This window comes from Limanda limanda, chromosome 9 (genome assembly GCF_963576545.1).
Source record: "Limanda limanda chromosome 9, fLimLim1.1, whole genome shotgun sequence".
Classification (NCBI taxonomy): domain Eukaryota; kingdom Metazoa; phylum Chordata; class Actinopteri; order Pleuronectiformes; family Pleuronectidae; genus Limanda; species Limanda limanda.
Genome location: NC_083644.1, coordinates 3,608,229 through 3,628,071, shown reverse-complemented (window position 1 = coordinate 3,628,071; position 19,843 = coordinate 3,608,229). Strand labels below are relative to the sequence as shown.

General features: G+C 39.9%; 1 protein-coding gene across 1 annotated transcript; it reads right to left on the bottom strand.

Annotated features, from left to right (window-relative positions):
- Positions 1-9,394: 9,394 nt before the first annotated feature.
- LOC133010539 (leukocyte elastase inhibitor-like) lies at positions 9,395-12,091 on the bottom strand. Its single transcript, XM_061078126.1, has 6 exons — positions 11,867-12,091; positions 11,149-11,286; positions 10,928-11,045; positions 10,699-10,841; positions 10,357-10,524; positions 9,395-9,808 (listed from the first exon to the last, which is right to left on the bottom strand). The coding sequence occupies exons 1-6, from the start codon at positions 12,089-12,091 to the stop codon at positions 9,410-9,412; spliced, it is 1,191 nt and encodes a 396-aa protein (XP_060934109.1). The 3' UTR covers positions 9,395-9,409.
- Positions 12,092-19,843: the final 7,752 nt, after the last annotated feature.

Below are 19,843 nucleotides of genomic sequence, written 5' to 3'. Positions count from 1 at the left end.
ACTGCCGGTAGTTGAGTCAGGACTGATAAGAACCAATCAGGAAGTGAATGTTGATGACTGGGTCATTGTCTTCAAATGTCTGCGTTTTTGTCGTCCAAACTACAACATTTTTCAAAATAAAATGGGGGCCGGGGCATTTTCAGCCTCAGTTGCTTCGACTTCTATTCTGTTTATTTACATTCACTCTTTGGTGGTTTTGTTTGGTTTTGATTAAGTTCTCCTCTGTATCAGCAACAGAAATCTAAGACACTGAGAAACATTTATTCAAGAGAATTGAATGAAACTATCTGACCTGCAACTGCTCTTCCAAATACCACAAATGACCAGTAAAATGGTTTCTATTTTTTTTATTAACCCTTTTTTATTAAAATATTAATGATTGGAACAGAATCATGTCTGTTAAATTTAAAGACTAATCACTTGTTTTTCTTTATCCCCAGATTCAGTTACTTCTTTTAAATTACATTTTGAGATGTGATGTCATCTTTTTATACTTACATATTGCTAATTATTATTTTTTGTTCTGGTGCAATGCTTTCATCTTTTAATTGATTCTTATTATTTGTATTTGTTGTTATGGCTTTTAAGTGATGATATTTTCTTCTTGCACATTGTATATCAAATATAATGATTTCATAACTTTGTATAATATAATGCTGGCATCATGTTTATGAGTCAGAAAGTATGTTTCCTTCCATCTGGTCTTATGTGTTTTCAATTTGTGCATCAAACAATATTTTGCGTGGAAACCTAAAAAAGTTAAAATATCACAGTAGGTTTTAGACCTAGCTTTTTTTTAGACTTGTGTATCAATAACAAAATGCAACAAGGTGCAATGGAAACAACCTTGGGGAGAATGGATCATGATTTTCATAAAACATGTGATTTCCACACACGCATTGAAACCAAAACATCAAATCACCTGCAAATGAGGAAACTAATATTCACCTCAGACACAGTTTTTTTTAAATAAGTGTTGATGTGTCACAGACTGTTGTGATCGTTCCATGAAATCTGTGGTAAAACTACATTGCACTTTGAGCCCAGAGTTATATAGAAAACAAGCACATCTTTCGAAATGAGAGAATGGTTTGTTGGAGAGCGAGGCTAGTCAGAGCCGGCTCAGCAAAACGTGCAAAAATTTAAATAATCTCATATGCAAACATTTCCTGCCATCACACCTTTTTAATGTTTCCTGTGTCAGTTCTCATCTAGGTCACCGAACCACTTAGGATGACGACAACAGACCCCAAAATAAAACATCCTGTACACAGAATTTCAAGATATGGATCTCATTTACTAAACAAAAACGGACTTACTTGCCCAGCACCGAGATATTTACAGAAGAAATAAAACTGTAGACACACGACGCCCATTCAAACACACCAACACCAGAAAGCAGATTTATCATTCTCACAGGGTTTTTCTATAATTAGTCAAACCACAGTCTGTGTGAAAGACTTGTCTCATCGCCTAAATCTGATTCTGTTTCATTTCTTGCAGCCTGTATAAATTCAGTAGTTCCCTTATATAAACCCAGTAGTTTGTTTTCATGTAATGGTCATTACTTACACTTACGCCTCCCTTAACAGTAGTGGTACATGTAATGAATGTAGTGTGTTGGAAGCGATGGAGTCCAGAGGCTCAGCGACTTAGAACCTCGGCTCTCCAGCATAGAACCTCCGTTAGCTGTAGTTTGCCAGCCCCCGCTAGCCGCCGCGGAGCCCCATAGCTTAGCACGTAGCTTAGCCTCAGCTAGCAGTCCCTCCACTTGTTAAAAAGCCCACGATTAAAGAGCCACCAGCACACGTTTCAAATAGATTCTCTCCACTCAGCGACGTACCCGTTGAGAAACAAACTCTGGGAATTGGCAACTCGGTTCTGAGAAACGTGAGGTTAGCGACCCCAGCGACCATAGTCAGCTGTATTCCAGGTGCCAGAGCCGGCGACATTGAATCCAAACTGAAGCTGCTGGCTAAAACTAAACGTAAATACAGTAAAATCGTAATTCACGTTGGCAGCAACGACTCCCAGCTTCACATGTCGGAGGTCACTAAAGTTAATGTGGAGTCGGTGTGTCCTTTTCACAGAAAGATGCAGAAAAACTAGTCCACCCCTTCGTTACACCTAGACTGGATTACTGTAAATCATTCGTAAAAGACTCTGCATTTTGTCCAAAATGTCACAGCACGAGTCCTGACAAGAACCAAGAAAAGAGAGCACATTTCTCCAGTATTAGCATCGCTACACTGGCTTCCGGTTAAATCTAGAATAGACTATAGTGCATCCGATCTTGATGGTGGATCATGATCTTGCTGGCTGCTGACCATATACTATGATTGCAAGACAGCAGGACTGATTGATATATAGTATACTTACATGTATTGCACTTCTGTCCGTCCTGGGAGACGGATCCTCACATGTGTCTCTCTGAGATTTCCACGTTCTTTTTACCCTGTTAAAATGGTTTTTAGTAGCTTTTACTCTTACTCTTGTTGAGGGTTAAGGACAGAGGATGTCACACCATGTTAAAGCCCTATGAGACAAGTTGTGATTTGTGAGTATGGGCTATACAAATCAAATTTGATTGATTGATTGATTACACCCGATGGTACTTTCAGCTGATCTGTTGTTGATAAGTGGATTCGATTTTAGGGACTTTCCATGCCTGCTAAGTTTCACTTCCTGTTTCCCTGTAATTTGAAAACAAAGAACTAAGAGCTCAGTGAAGCCAGAAATAAAACCAGCAGGCAGACAGAGAATGATGCATTGTATGAGGCTGCGGTGAAATAAATGCCCATCACAGGCAGTGGAATTGGGGACTGGAGTCATACTTTTCCTTTCAAACAGAGTGGGGGTTCAAGATGGTTTACTGATTACACAGAGGATGGTTCACTTACTTCATCACTATGAAGGATGGGCATATGCTCCATAAATATTTCCTCCTGGCGGCAGGCCCACAAGGCGTTGGCTCAGAACAGACAAAAAAACATGTTTGTGACTTGACAGTAAAAACAGTTTGTTTCCTGCTGATCCAGAACTGGAACAACTGGAACTGGTGTGCGTGACAACAGAAGTGACAGGAGGCAGGAAACAGAAACGTGGGAAATCAATGAAACCATGTGAAATATTCATTATCTCAAAAATCTAAGTGTAACAGCTTACTTTAGAAACATCTACTTCACTGCAAGGATCAAGTTTATCACATGTGAAACAGTAGTGCACATGACCCGGGCACTTCTTGCTGTTAGACTTTTCATAGATAGAAATGTCAGATGAGCTGTTTCGCTGTGGTGTGAATGTCTACAAATCCATCCATCCATTATCAATACTGGTTATCATTTGAGGTCCGCGGGGCTGAAGCCAACCCTGATAGGTCGCCAGCATATCGCAGGGTCGATAATACAGAGACATTCAACCATCAACACTCGGATTCACACATATGGTCAATTTAAGATAAGACTTTATTAATCCCGTAGGAAAGTCTTCTATATTTAGTCTCTTATCAACCTTACACCAATCTGCATGTCTTTGGACTGTGAGAGAAAACCTAGTGATGTGTCCTTCCAGGTCGAGGCTTCAAAGCGTGTGTCGAGTCATCCAGGAAGATTATGTGAAGCGTGTATCGATGATTGTGTTGATGAAGTTCGAAGCCTTGCGAGCCGGCCGTACCATGTGACTGAGTCAGGAAATGATCCGCGGGTTTGGTGTGCGAATCAAAATATAAAGGGCAGCAAAATGCAATGAACCCCCCCCCCCCCCCGCCCCCTCACATTTTGTTGACTTGGGACTTTATTGCGCGTTTGTTTGCAAAATAAAGAAACTGCCTGAAAACCAGCACTGTGGGAAAGTTGTACTTTGTAAATCGAAATGAATAAATGTCCATATTTTACTTTTTAAATGTTATCCCTAGTAACACAAGCATTTTTATGATTGTTATTATCAAGGACTTAGTATTTTAATATATGTTGTAGAAAAAAATTATATACTTAAGAAATGAGCTATAAATATATTACTTCAAACATCTTACCTAAAAACAAATGAAAACAAAACCAAAAAGTTACTAGAAGATGTGAAAATCAAAAAAGACAGTATTTAAAAAGAAGTCCAGCAATAAATAAGGGGCAATAATGTAATATCGCCTCGCAGCCACAGGTAGGTTAACCTATTTTCGCTTTGCCTGCTCACTATCTGACATGCTACACTGAAAAAACCTTGAACTAAATGTCCAAAGTAAGTGTGATAATCTTTAACAGCTGATCAGTTGGATCCCTGTCTCTGCTTCGCCACCTTTGCACTACATTCAGCTTCATAACACTTCGTTATGGGTGTGGTTGGCTAGCCATTGACAGCGCGGATCTTTCAAGACGAAAACGCATGAGACCGCATCCAACAAATAATTATACATAAGTGTTGATGTGTCACAGACTGTTGTGATCGTTCCATGAAATCTGTGGTAGAACTACATTGCACTTTGAGCCCAGAGTCATATAGAAAACAAGCACATCTTTCGAAATGAGAGAATGGTTCATTGGAGAGCAAGGCTAGTCCGAGCCACCTCAGCAAAACGTGCAAAAATTCAAATAATCATATATGCAAACATTTCCTGCCATCACACCTTTTTAATGTTTCCTGTGTCAGTACTCATCTAGGTCACCAAACCACATAGGATGAGGACAACAGACCCCAAAATTAAACATCCTGTACACAGAATTTCAAGATATGGATCTCATTTACTAAACAAAAACTGACTTACTTGCCCAGCACCGAGATATTTACAGAAGAAATAAAACTGTAGACACATGACGCCCATTCAAACACACCAGAAAGCACCTTTATGATTCTCACAGGGTTTTTCTATAATTAGTCAAACCACAGTCTGTGTGAAAGACTTGTCTCATCGCCTAAATCTGATTCTGTTTCATTTCTTGCAGCTTGTATAAATTCAGTAGTTCCCTTATATAAACCCAGTAGGTTATTTTCATGTAATGGTCATTACTTACACCTCTGCCTCCCTTAACAGTAGTGGTACATGTAATGAATGTAGTGTGTTGGTAGCGATGGAGTCGAGAGGCTCAGCGACTTAGAACCTCGGCTCTCCAGCATAGAACCTCCGTTAGCTGTAGTTTGCCAGCCCCCGCTAGCCCCCGCGGAGCCCCATAGCTTAGCACGTAGCTTAGCCTCAGCTAGCAGTCCCTCGACTTGTTAAAAAGCCCACGATTAAAGAGCCACCAGCACACGTTTCAAATAGATTCTCTCCACTCAGCGACGCACCCGTTGAGAAACAAACTCTGGGAATTGGCGACTCGGTTCTGAGAAACGTGAGGTTAGCGACCCCAGCGACCATAGTCAGCTGTATCCCAGGTGCCAGAGCCGGCGACATTGAATCCAAACTGAAGCTGCTGGCTAAAACTAAACGTAAATACAGTAAAATCATAATTCTAGTCGGCAGCAACGACTCCCAGCTTCACATGTCGGAGGTCACTAAAGTTAATGTGGAGTCGGTGTGTCCTTCTCCAGAAAGATGCAGAAAAACTAGTCCACCCCTTTGTTACATCCAGACTGGATTACTGTAAATCATTCGTAAAAGACTCTGCATTTTGTCCAAAATCCCGCAGTACGTGTCCTGACAAGAACCAAGCAAAGAAACCACATTGCTCCAGTATTAGCATCGCTACACTGGCGCTGATCTTGATGGTGGATCATGATCTTGCTGGCTGCTGACCATAGACTATGATTGCAAGACAGCAGGACTGATTGATATATAGTATACTTACATCTATTGCACTTCTGTCCGTCCTGGGAGACGGATCCTCACATGTGTCTCTCTGAGATTTCCACGTTCTTTTTACCCTGTTAAAATGGTTTTTAGTAGCTTTTACTCTTACTCTTGTTGAGGGTTAAGGACAGAGGATGTCACACCATGTTAAAGCCCTATGAGACAAGTTGTGATTTGTGAGTATGGGCTATACAAATCAAATTTGATTGATTGATTGATTGATTACACCCGATGGTACTTTCCACTGATCGGTTGTTGATAAGTGGGTTCGATTTTAGGGACTTTCCATGCCTGCTAAGTTTCACCTCCCGTTTCCCTGTAATTTGACAACAAAGAACTAAGAGCTCAGTGAAGCCAGAAATAAAACCAGCAGGCAGACAGAGAATGATGCATTGTATGAGGCTGCGGTGAAATAAATACCCATCACAGGCAGTGGAATTGGGGACTGGAGTCATACTTTTCCTTTCAAACAGAGTGGGGGTACAAGATGGTTTACTTATTACACAGAGGATGGTTCACCTACTTCATCACTATGAAGGATGGGCATATGCTCCATAAATATTTCCTCCTGGCGGCAGGCCCACAAGGCGTTGGCTCAGAACTGACAGTGATAAATGTTATCCCTAGTAACACAAGCACATGGTGACAGGTTTATCTAACGAAAACCTCAGAGAATTTAAAACTGGCAGAGCTAAAGAACAGTTGGTGACACATCGATGCTACGAGAGCTTTGCCAGAACTTGTGTTACTTCAAAGAAGGAGGAAGAGGATGCCACTAAATAGTACAACCTTACTTAACATGTGAATTCCAAAACTTCTGTGAACTTATACACACTTATTAAATCCTAATACACAAAAGCTAAATGCAACCAGGAGATATAGGTCAAAACGTCACACAACCATGTGTTCAGTCTTTTTCTTGGATAAATACAGATTTAAAAAAAAAAGTTTAATGTTCAAAACATTTCTCTACAACCAGGTTATCCAACTATTTGACATCAGATACTTGGGTAGGCTACTGAAAAGTTGGAATTTATTCATAAGTGATAATCATGCTTGCACTACCATCTAGTGGTTATTTATACCCCACTGCCCATTGGATCACAAGTGGGTGTGGTCACAAGGAACAAATGCATTTGTAAGGTCACATCCATCTTGTGCCAATTGACCTTTGTAACAAACTTAATTCCCTGAAAGAGGTCTTGATATATCGTGTTCACAAGATTGGGACGGACAGATATCCCAAGTTACATAATGCCTCTGAGCACTGTGAGTCATTGGTGCAGAAAGTATTTAAAATGCAGTAAATCAAAGCCAATATGCCAATGATTTTGAATATTTCTTCCTTTAATGCCATCTAGTGGAAGTATCAAGTATGACACTGTGGCAAATCGAAGGCTGTGAACACAAAAAATCTTTCATGTCCACAGTTTTAATGAGGTGTTGGGAGCCGGCAGCTTTTCCTTTCCTTTAAACCAAGATGATGCAGCGGTGGTGCTAAATGCACAGGGGAGCTCACGTATCAAGTCTTTCATGGTAGAAGGACAATGTTACACTGACGTCTATGGGTGAAAGAAACCGAACATGTTAAAACTAAGGGTATTTCGCTCATGGGTTAGGGTTAAAACTTGTCCTATGAGTTGTACAATAACCGAGTGAAGTTCACTGAAGTAATGATAAGAAATCAAGCTCAATCAGGAACAGTTTTTCTGCCCACTGACACTTTGTCTTTCCATTAACACTTTTTAGTTTGTCTCCATTTGACCCGATGCCACTTCGATTCAAAATGCATTCATAATATCAACATGCAAGTCTGTTAAAAACCCTTATGGCAGATATATCCCACATGTCCACCAAACCTGGTTTTACAGGTGCAGAAAACAGCATACAATATACAGTATATATATATCTATATCTATAAAAAAACTTCATGTTTAAGAGTGGATTCCAGTTTGCAATGACATGAAATTCTAACCTTTGAATTATGAAAACATCTTTTATGCTTTTTACATGATTGACAGATGTCTATTTATTCTCTTATAATTGTCTTTTTATTGCTATTTATTTGACCTCCTTACTCTTTATATTCATGTTATTCACTTATCTCTGTTTGTTTGTTGACCTGTGCTTTTTGACACGTATCATATTGGAATGTTGTTTGTATGAACAGGGTAAGCTTCAAATTGATTCCCCCCCGTTGGTTCAGGAATTAAAAAAATCGGATTCGGAACAATATGCAGTGACAACTTCATCTTCTTTGATTGGATGCAGAATTACAACCGAATCAGGAACATGACAACTGAGACTGAAGGGAAATAAATATTTGTTTCAGACATGATGGATTGATATAAATGAGAAAAACTAGAGGATCTCAGAACTGTGGTGAAAGAAATCGAACTTAGACAAGTCATGCTCGAGAGGCTGTAAGAAGAGATTAAAAACTCTTGAGCTTTGTGTTGGATACAGTTCAGTCGTTGTTGATTTGTTTTTGCAGTTTGAAGTCGAGCAGATCTTTGAATTTTACTCTTTTCAATTCATTTTAAATTGTTTTGAGTATTTTGGTTCTTTGTTACATCAGCCCTGTTTCTTGAAAAATGTCGGTGAACTACTCATTTTACTTGCACACCACTCCAGTTACTTTATTCTTTTATTTCCTGGATCCTTTCTGCAACGTATTTACTACTGAGAACAATTACACACTATAATCTCTCTGGTGCCAGACAATGCTCACAAGAGAGAGGTGATGTCTTTCTCAAGTGAAATGATTTTGTTTTGAATAACAAGGATCTGGAGGTGCATTCAAAATAATCTGCAGTGTTGAGTTTAATTGCAGCGTCGTCTGTTCACAGCTTCTTTAAATGAGCTCATCACCTGAACCTGTGCTTCCACTTTTATTTAACATACTTAGGAAACAGTGAGTGTAGATATAGAGTCACCACTCTAGGGCCATTAAATGACAAACTATTCAACTGTATAAGAAATACAAACTGTGTTTTAATATCTACATTTTGTGACCTGGTGCTGACCCCATTGTCTGTCGCCATTTTTTCTATTTGATAAGAGCTTGTTAAGGCAGTTTTTTCATCTTCTTCTTTGTTTTAATATGTATTTTTCAGGTCACAAAACAATGGAGAGTGACACAGTTGTGAAAAACAAACAGCACAGAAACATTTGGGCCACATTTTTCTGAAGTGGGCTCTAGCGCAATTTATGCTATTTTTCAGTTGTTAATTCTGCTATAAACTGCATGAATACTTTCTGATTACAAACTATGCTGGTTCACTTCTTCATCATAATTAGTTTTTCTTTGGTATTTCTTTGGTTTATATGTTACGTAATTACCATTTTAAACGTATTCAATATTGCACAGCTTCTATCGTTGTGAACAAGTCTGACCCGGGCGATCTCCTGCTGCTTCTTCACATGTGAAACACAAACTCCAGAAATTGTCTTTCCAAAATCAACACACATATCATTGTTGGATCAAAAATATTCTTTTATTAATATCTTCCTCTTTAATTTCAGAGCAAAAACAGAAGAAAAATCAATATGCTAATTAGCAAAAATCCCAGAAAATAAAGCCCCCAAGGATTAAACTTTTATTTGAATATCTTCTTCTCCTGGTTCTGTCTACTGAGGAGATGAGAACCTGCCGAGGAAGAGGATAGACTTGGTTTTATTGTGCCTGATGAAGAAGAGGAAGGGGTGGTCTGCTGTGAAGCTACAGGGACCATTAGTGACCACGGCTGCTGTGGCTGCAGCCGCCTCCGTGCCCTCCTCGTTCACCTCCACGAAGGCCTTGTGTACCACCTCAGACAGAAAGAGTCCTCCTTCACTGTTCATGCCAGACAGGTCGGCCTTTGACGGGTTTAACACGTCCATCATGCCCAGCTTGGACAGAGGCTCGTTCAGCTTGTAGTCCTCCTCCAGCTTGAACTTTGGCAGGTGAACATGGACATCTGAGTGCACTAACATGTTTCCCTTGTTGGTCCATTCATTCAGCCTCTGCAGCGTCAGCTCCTTCTCCAGCTGGAACAGAGCAAATACATTTGATCACATCTCTAAAGCCTAAGAAGAGGGTGTCTTGTCATTAAAAGACTGAAACATCTGACGACGTTAAGGTACACAACAGAAGTTATGTCCCTAACATCTGCTGGTGGTCGCTAACATCCGATAACACCAACTTGTGGTAGGTATTAATAAGGACAGTACAAGGGATATTCTCCATGTTGTTGTATATTCCACCCCCTAAAAAAACAGTCATCGATTGAGTTGCTGTTGCCTCCTTTTAGCTAAACTTCAGTTGTTTAGTAAACACAGTGTCTGTTACAGACAAATAACATTGCACAGGCTGGTAAGTTGGTTAGATGCATAATATACACATGTAGCAGTTTTACCATTTTGGTCTCTACCAACCCCAACCAATATCTGTCTTTTTAGTGCATAGATGTTCAACTTCCTTCACCAGCTGGTCTCCATCTTTGTCTGTCTGCTGTTAGGTGCTCGACGGGGAGTGAGCAGCAGCTTTTATCTGAGCTTCTCAACATGAATAAATCTGTTGATTTTACTCTGTGTACCTTCAGCAGAGGGTCAGATCCGTCTGTGGACTGTTTAGGCAACAGGATCAACATGCTGAGCTCCTCCTCCACATACGGCAGCTCCAGGATCTTCAGAGCGTGGTCAGTGATGTATTTGTAGGGCAGATTCTTCTTCTGGAACATCATCTGGACTGGTTTGCTCTCAGTCTGACACACAGAAACACAAACAACTATTAAAATGTCGATCTAGCTAATAATTCCACTGTGATTAAGTGACTATCTACTCTAGTTTGAGGAGCTTGGGGACATAAAATGTAATAACCATAAATGAAAGTACACACAATAAACAACATGCTAAATTGTGATAAGCAATTTTTTTACCTGGCTGACTTTAAAGGGCGTCTCTTTGGTGTTTGCTTCATCAAAGCGGTTCTTCCAGTTTGCCTTAAAGTAGATTGCATTGACCAGAACCAGCTTCGTACCATCAGAGACTATTCCCGGCTTCACAAGATCTTTTATTTTATCTGAAATGTAACAGAAAACCTGACAATTCAGAATAATGTAGAATGATTTATTCCCTTTTTCATTATATTCATGTGTAAAGTCGTACTTTCTGTCTGCTGCTCGACCCAGGTGTTGATCTCCACTCTGCTCGCCTCTGCGGCTCCGATGAAATCCACAGTCTTCAGGTCGGCCTGGTAGTACTTACGCGTGTCGTCCAGGAAACGCTGCAGAGAGCAGATTTCATCTTATACTTTCAAGGAAGTAAAAAAAAAAGAAATCTACTGAAATATCAATTTCTACTGCAATAAGTGGAAAATTAAAACTCACAGGGAGGAACTTTGCAGTTTTCTCCCCATACAGACGATTGGCTGTTTGCAGAATGTATAATTTCGATGGTGAGTTGATGTCTTCGATAAACTTCTTGAATTCGGCGTGGAAGTCTTCCCCAGGTTGGAATGACAGGGCCTGTGTGGAAGTTTGGATCGACACATGACATTTAAATGCTTTCAGACGTGCACCTAAGAGTCCAGGGTCTGTAGGTGAGGAAGCTAATCTCAGAGTCAGTTGCTCAGAACATTTTTCTGGAAGTTTTCCTGCCAGCCCACTTGTAAAATGTCTGTAAAATGTAGAAATCAGACGGTTCCAAAATCTCATCTCTCACCTGCAAATTCTACATATTCACACGCAGAATCTGTGTATAGAGATTTCTTCTGTAGAAACCCGAGTGAAACACTTCAGATTAAAATCTGCACATTTTTGACACTGAAATCATTAATAGATGACACGGAAATAAGACACAAAAAATAAACTGTAAGATTTGTTCTTCTGTTCTGAAAGCAAACTGGTTTAATGAACTGAACTGAACTGTCAGTTCAATGTCCTGCTGTCAGAGAGCAGCACATACTGGACCTTGTGTCAGGGGATTTATCTAGAGTCAGAAGAACAGATGGTTTAGAAACACTGTTCAGTCTGCTCCATCATAACCAACTGGTCCCACAGCTCTGACTCTCTGAATGACAGGTAACAGAGACATGGTGTGATGTACCTCTTCCATTTGAACAGCTGTGTCTCCTCTGGCTCCCAGGTAGACCATAGCCAGAGCTGAACTGATGCTCAGAGGAGACACCAACATATTCCCTGATGGGTTTGCACGGCTCAGAGTCTGGAACAGCTGCACATCGCCTGAGATGACGATTGAGCTTCGGGCTGACCGATTGACGTGTATGTCGTTGTGGTCGCCGGGGACGTCGATGCTGGTGTGGTTGCCCATAGCTGAGGATGAACAGTTGTACTGTAATGAACAAAAAATGCTTTTTATACATATATATATTTTCGAATCTGAACAGAAATGCACCTGATTGCTATTTGATTGTATTTCAATTTTGTGCCGAACAAAAGGTGTCAAGACCCCCGAGACCACCAGATGAGTTGGGATTGAACCAACTTAATTTTCTTTGTATATGGAGCCAAATCATAACAAACATTCTCTCACAGCGCTAGAAAAATCCCCAACAAGTCAAATCAGATGGAATTACATACGCAAAATACCTGAGAAATGAGAAGATGTGGAAGCAGAGAATGTGAACCTGCAGGTTGAGTGGTCAGTAGAGGAACACTACACAGTATATATACAGTATATGTGTGGGTGTGACTGGGCAATAAGTCACTGACTGCTGAGGACAAAACACAGCTAAAGGCCAACTGGCATCAGTGGAAAAAAACTAATCGGGCCCAATTCCGAGGAAATGTTTGCACAACGTCTTTGTGCGATGACTCTGATAAAGTTTATTCATTAATCTTTATCGGTTTTACTGAGAATCTTACACGGAAGTTGTATTCAAACACATTGTTGATGTTTTACGACCTTTTTTACGACCTGTTTTTATGCTGCAATTGTAAAGCAACTTGCTCTCTTCATGCTTTTAATCTCTACAAATTTCCAGAGTAATGACATAAAGGACCAAGCCTCTGTGAGCAATACAGACGCAGTTACAGCAAACCAGTTAGAAAATGTTCTTTTATCCCTAAATCATTCTAAAAGTGGGGTTCAATGCCGTATATACGATTAAATCAAATCATGCAAAAGAAAACTAATTAAATGTTGCATTCAAAATGAATTCAGCACTGACCGTGTGCAGGAGTTATGGTGAAAATATTAAATCTCTCATGCTTTCAAAGTTTATAATGGAATCAGATTAGCAGAAGACAAACACAGTGAAGAGCATTCAGAATGTTATGTTCTCTGGGTGCCACAAACTAACCCTAACGTTTTTGGTTTATATTAATAAATAATCAACTTTATTACTGCACATGTCTACTGTTAACCCTCTGAGAGCCACTGGGCCTCAAATATCAAATATCATGTTGTCTTTAGAGCGACACGACTCTTCAATGGTTTGAGCTGCCGTTTTCCTGTTAAACTGAATAAACAGCTCTAACAAGCAAGCCCCTGTTATGTGATTAATTTACAGCACTTAGCATTCACATTCTTCCTTTTCTCCAGGCAATGTGTCGTCCATATTGTGGAACTGAATTTGTTGGACGTTTGTTGGATGTGGCAGCAGTGTCCATCACTTTAAGGTGTGCCCTGAAAACACTTCTGTTGTCCTTTTCTTTAATTGCAGTGCATTTCTGTAATGTGTGGTGTTGTGTTGTCAGATTGATGAAGATGTTTTAAGACTGACACCATATTAACAAGTTCATAATTTATGTCTTGGCGTTACAAACATCGTTCATTAATTTAATCAATTCAAAGCGTCACACACCAAAGCCATGGTGTCATTATCACTCTGCCTCATAGACTGTATATAGAGCTCTGCCTGTCATTTATTGTCCACTTGATAGCGCAATAGAGCAAATGGCGGGACTGATCCACACAGCGGTGGAGAAGGAGGTGAATGTCCGTGTGTTGATAAACAGATGTTCTTCACTTCGTCACTTCATCAGGACCTTATTTATTTATCGCTGATTTCATATGTTTTTATACTTTAACACTATACTTTTTCCACCACTAATGTACAGGACATTTTGTAACATGAAGTTTATCTAAAAAAAAACCCATCTTTTATGCTTTTTACATGATTGACAAACATCTATTTATTATCTTATAATTGACTTTTTATTGCTATTTATTTGACCTCCTTACTCTTTATATTTATGTCATTCACTTATCTCTGTTTGTTTGTTGACCCGTGTTTTTTGACACGTATAATATTGGAATGTTGTTTGTGTGAACAGGGTGAACTTCAAATTGATTCCCCCCCGTGGGTTCAGGAATAAAAAAAAATCGGATTCAGAACAATATGCAGTGACAACTTCATCTTCTTTGATTGGATGCAGAATAACAACAGAATCAGGAACATGACAACTGAGACTGAAAGAAAATAAATATTTGTTTCAGACATGATGGATTGATATAAATGAGAAAAACAAGAGAATCTCAAAACTCCGGTGAAAGAAATCGAAAATTAGACAATTGTTTTGTGTTGGATACAGTTCAGTAGTCGTTGATTTGTTTTTGCAGTTTGAAGTCGAGCAGATCTTTGAATTTTACTCTTTTCAATTCATTTTAAATTGTTTTGAATATTTTGGTTCTTTGTTACATCAGCCCTGTTTCTTGAAAAATGTCGGTGAACTGCTCATTTTACTTGCACACCACTCCAGTTACTTTATTCTTTTATTTCCTGGTTCCTTTCTGCAACGTATTTACTACTGAGAACAATTACACACTATAATCTCCCTGTTGCCAGACAATGCTCACAAGAGAGAGGTGATGTCTTTAGCAGAGTTTGATACAGACGTCTTCATGTCTCTGGAGCTGGGACATAATGTGACTTCAGCTCATTGTTCTATTGCCCTCAAGTGAAATGATTTTGTTTTGAATAACAAGGATCTAGAGGTGCATTCAAAATAATCTGCAGTGTTGAGTTTGATTGCAGGTCGTCCGTTCAAGTTTATTTATTAATCTTTATCACTATTAGTGAGAATCTTACACAGAAGTTGTATTCATGCACATTGTTGATGTTTTACGACCTTTTTTACAAACTGTTTTTATGCTGCAATTGTAAAGCAACTTGCTCTCTTTATGCCTCTAATCTCTTCAAATTTCCAGAGTAATGATATAAAGGACCAAGCCTCTGTGAGCAATACAGACGCACTTACAGCAAACCAGTTAGAAAATAGTTTTTATCCCTAAGTAAATTAAATCATGATAAAAGTGATGTTTAATGGCGCATACGATTATATGCAATCATGCAAAAGAAAACTAATTGTACGTTGCATTCAAAATGAATTCAGCACTGACTGTGTGCAGGAGTTATGTTGAAAATATTAAATCTGTCATGCTTTCAAAGTTTATAATGGAATCAGATTAGGAGAAGACAAACACAGTGAGGAACATGCAGAATGTTCTGTTCTCTGGGTGCCACAAACTAACTCTAACATTTTTGGTTTATATTAATAAATAATCAACTTTATTACTGCACATGTCTACTGTTAACCCTCTGAGAGCCACTGGGCCTCAAATATCAAATATCATGTTGTCTTTAGAGCGTCACGACTCTTCGATGGTTTGAGCTGTCGTTTTTCCTGTTAAACTGAATAAACAGTTCTAACAAGCAAGCCCCTGTTTTGTGAGTAATTTACAGCACTTAGTATTCACATTCTTCCTTTTCTCCAGGCAATGTGTCGTCCATATTGTGGAACTGAATTTGTTGGATGTTTGTTTGATGTGGCAGCAGTGTCCATCACTTTTAGGTGTCCCCTGGTAACACTTCCAGTGCGTTGAGTTCTCAGGGCCAACGTAGAAATGTGTGTCTGTGGGATTTACTGATATAAAGTCTCGTCCTCACCCATCAAGGAAGGTCACAGTCACCGCTGGCAACCATGAAGAAACATTTCTTATCCATGATCAACCTTTGGACCTGGGGTTACATAACTGCCACCAGACTCCCCTTCCACAGAAGCCCTCCCTCCCTTTTCCTGTGTCCCTCACACCTGAGTCACAATATGAGTTCATGAGAAATTTCATTAAATGTTAATAATTAAAACACTTCTGATATATAAGTTAGAAGTTCCCTGATTTCATGTAAGGACCAAATCAGACAAAAACACCTCATCAATAATCAATGACACGCAAATATTTTGGTGGCTACAATTTTTTTTTTTTTACATTTTTCAAACAGGCCTACGTATTGCTTAAGAAAAATATAATTTTACTTTAATTGCATTTATTTGCCTAATTAAAAAATGTTTTTTAACTCCACGTAGGAGATTTTGTTTTACTTTGTTTGTCTGTCTGTCTCTTAGTAAGCGTCTCTTGGTGCCTCTCCAAATAAATGGGTGGATTTGTGAATTTTGTTTCAGCTTCTTTTCAATCTATGGCAGTAGCGGGGGTGCACATGATCGCAAACAAATGTCGCTTTAACGAGCATCAGATTCAGAGAGACAGGTACACAGAATACAGAGTGAAGGAAAAGTTCTGGCATGAGACAGAGGGCGGTACCGCTTGAGGTTATCTGCACAGCTGCAGCTGAAACTACGAGATCTGACTGTCTGCATGGACAGTGTTGATCAATTGATACATTAAATGGTGTGCCTTTCAGCTTTCAATAAATTTGGTTATCAGAAAAAATATATTGAATATTCATATTAAACATATCAATATTAATAGTAACTTGAATTGATTAAAGTTTCCTCGGGGCACCACCCTTCAAAGGAAGGGAAAAGATAGCCAATTTAGTGATTAAGTCTCATGAAAGTACTAACAACAAATTTGGAACTCTGATTAACAATTAAATTTATAACTATAACCAAAATCCCCATTAGATCAGGGGTGTCCAAACTGCGGCCCGCCATCCATTTTTAATTGGCCCGTATCAAAGTCTAAAATATAATGCACTATGGCCAACTGTATTGCACTTCTTAATTTAAACACTAGGTGGCGCCAACTTACTGCTGACCTGCCAGCTGTCCATCAGACCAAAGCGAAGCATCACTGCTCCCACTGAGCGCCACATTCCTCCCATTACAGGTGAGTTGAAAATATACACAGTTTTCAGTTGTTAATAAGCCCAATTACTTAATAAATTCAGTCAATTAAAGTTAATGACAATTTGTTAACAAGCCCAATAATTTATTTGTGTAATAAGTTTGAAATATCCACAACCCTTTTTCTCTTCTTGTGTCTCCCCTCATACAGGACAATGAAGGGGGATCAGCACCCGAAGAACCAATCTGAGGCTCTCACTGAGAGAATTACCTACCAACCTTTCTGTAAAAAATAAAATTAAAGAGGGACGGCGGAGCAGCGACATGTGAAGACGTGTCTTGGTGAGCTCTGCTTAGATTGAACATTTACTTAATATTCCTCCTCTCCTTCTCATCCTTTCCGGTGCGAAAGTGTCTCTAAAGTGCCAGGTCCCTCGAATTAGTCGTTTTTTATTTATTTCTAAGCTGCTCAGAATGCCTAAATATCAAAAGCCGAAGCCAGGGCCGGACGCCACGGACTCGCCTGATGTTGATCCGATGGAAGCAAGTTCAGGGCCGGGTCTCGAGGCAATCATGGCTGCCATTAAGCAGTCGGAGCGGAGTGTGCTAACCAAGATCGAATCGTCTGTGACGGCGGCTGCAGATAAACTGCACAAGGAAATAGACAGCTTGGCAAGTGACTTAAAGAAAGAGATCCTGAAGGTGCGCGCAGAGTTTACGAGGGTGACGGAAGAAATTCGGAAAGAAAACGCCACATTCTCAACTCGCATTGGTGATCTCGAGGAGGAAGCTAATGGTCAGGCTAACCGAGTTATAGCACTTGAAGCTAAAGTTAATACGCTGTCTACACAAGTCGCCCGGCTGACAGATAAGACCGATGATTTGGAGTCCCGGCAGCGGCGAGATAACTGCAGACTGATTGGAGTGGAAGAGGGACTCGGAAACATCCGACCGGAGAGTGCCGTTGCCGAATTGCTGAAGGAAGCGCTGGCCCTCGACTACACGCCGACGCTTGACCGTGCGCACCGGGGCCTGCAGCCGCGACCAAAGGATGGGGATGCCCCGAGGCCAATAATCATCAAGTTCCACTACTATCAGGAGAAAGTGGATATTCTTCGAAAGGCCATGGGTGCAGGTCCCATCACCCACAAAGGCAAGCGTTTCTACATCTACCCAGATTACTCAGCCGCCGTCAGAAAAAAGAGGGCCGCTTTCACCGAGGTGAGGGGATTGCTTCGCCGGTGTGCGGGCGTGAAATACGGTCTCCTTTTTCCAGCCACACTGAAGATCACGAGCTCAGCTGGTGAGCGGGGATCTTTCGATGACCCGGTCAAGGCAAAGCACTACATCGAGACCAACCTGCACCCACGGGAGATGGAGGGAGAGTGACAGTTAATTCACGGGGCCATACAGGTATCATATGCTGCGTGTTAACATTGCACTAGTCTGCACATGCTGAGTTGGTTTTTTTTGTTGTTGACTGATGGACATCACCACACTGCAGTTGGATGCATTTTATGTTTGGACTATGGACAAGTTTAAGTGACATTTTTCAGTCATCTGAGGAATATAAATGAAAATATAAAAAATTTGTTTAATTCACCCACCACAAGTAGTACTAATTCTAGTTGATTTTACTCTTTTTTTTTTTTCTTGTGGGGTAATCTTCCAACTGTAAGTGTTAAGAACCTTATCAGCCTGTGAACAAATGGTGCCAGCACACACGCAGCAAGAATAGTATCGAGAGGAAAGCCCTTTTACATTTTGTTCTGCCTTTGCAGAGTTCATGCAAGAGTTTAAGTTAGTGTAGACGTGTTATATGCTTAGAAGAGAGAGGAGAGTTTTCAGGGCAGTCTCAGGTTTAAGGAAGACCAGCCCGGGAGTCCAGGATGGTAAGGGGTTTATATATGTCTATTTGTTTGTTTTTGTCCGTTTTCTTTTGGTTTCATTTGTGGTTTATGGTTTGACTCAAACATGCACTAAAGTACTCAGATATAGCCAACATGCAGGACCGGTTCACTACAAATTGTTGCTCTATGATTCTGAATAATGCAAATAATCAACAAGGAGCAATTTCGTTCATTAGCTGGAACGTCAAAGGCCTGAATAACATGGTTAAACGGAGCAAAATATTTAGTCATCTGAAATCATTAAAACCTGATGTCATATTGCTACAGGAGACACATTTAAATATTAATTCCCAAAAAAGACTAAGGTGTAAGTGGATTGGACAAATATATCATTCACGTTTTAATTACAAAGCCAGGGGAACAGCAATCCTGATTAGAAAGGGGATACCATTTGAACACTCTGAAGTAATATCAGATGCTAATGGCAGATATATTGCTGTAGTGGGCAAGCTATTTAATACACCATTAATATTGGCTAACATTTATGGACCAAACTGGGACAATGCACAATTCTTTCTTAATTTTTTTTCAACTCATCCGGACCTTAATTCCTACAAGTTAATTTTAGGTGGAGACTTCAACTGCGTCCTTCATACCCAGATAGACAGGTCGAGTGTAAGGGCAAATAATTCTCTCTCATCAGCCGCAGTGGTTATTAATTCCCTTCTCCGCTCTTATGGCTTATCAGACCCCTGGCGGACAAAAAATCCATCTACGAAGCAATTCTCCTTCTTTTCCGCCGTTCATCATAGTTATTCCAGGATTGATTATTTTATTGTCGATAACCAGCTACTCCCCTTAATTTCCAGCAGCAAATATCACAGTATAGTGCTATCAGACCACAGCCCAGTGCAGATGGATCTAGTTTTTCCAGCCAATGTAGCGCCCCAACGAACTTGGCGGTTAGATCCCCAGCTTCTTTTATGTAAACATTTTAGAACATTTCTCAACAATCAGATTGACTTCTTTTTGGAAATTAATGATACTCAGGATGTTTCAAGGGGAATTTTGTGGGAGTCTATGAAAGCCTACATTAGGGGCCAAGTTATCTCTTATGTGGCACATAGGAATAAGGAGCGTTCCAAACAACTTAAAGAACTTGCTGACAAAATTGCAGATATTGA

Bases quoted from the DNA above. Each gene is read 5' to 3' on its own strand.
- LOC133010539 (XM_061078126.1), bottom strand. From the start codon at position 12,091: ATGGGCAACCACACCAGCATCGACGTCCCCGGCGACCACAACGACATA. The intron at 11,287-11,866 runs GTACATCACACC...ACTTCCACACAG, and splicing joins CAGCTGTTCAAATGGAAGAG to GCCCTGTCATTCCAACCTGG. The intron at 11,046-11,148 runs GTGAGTTTTAAT...TGCTCTCTGCAG, and splicing joins AAACTGCAAAGTTCCTCCCT to CGTTTCCTGGACGACACGCG.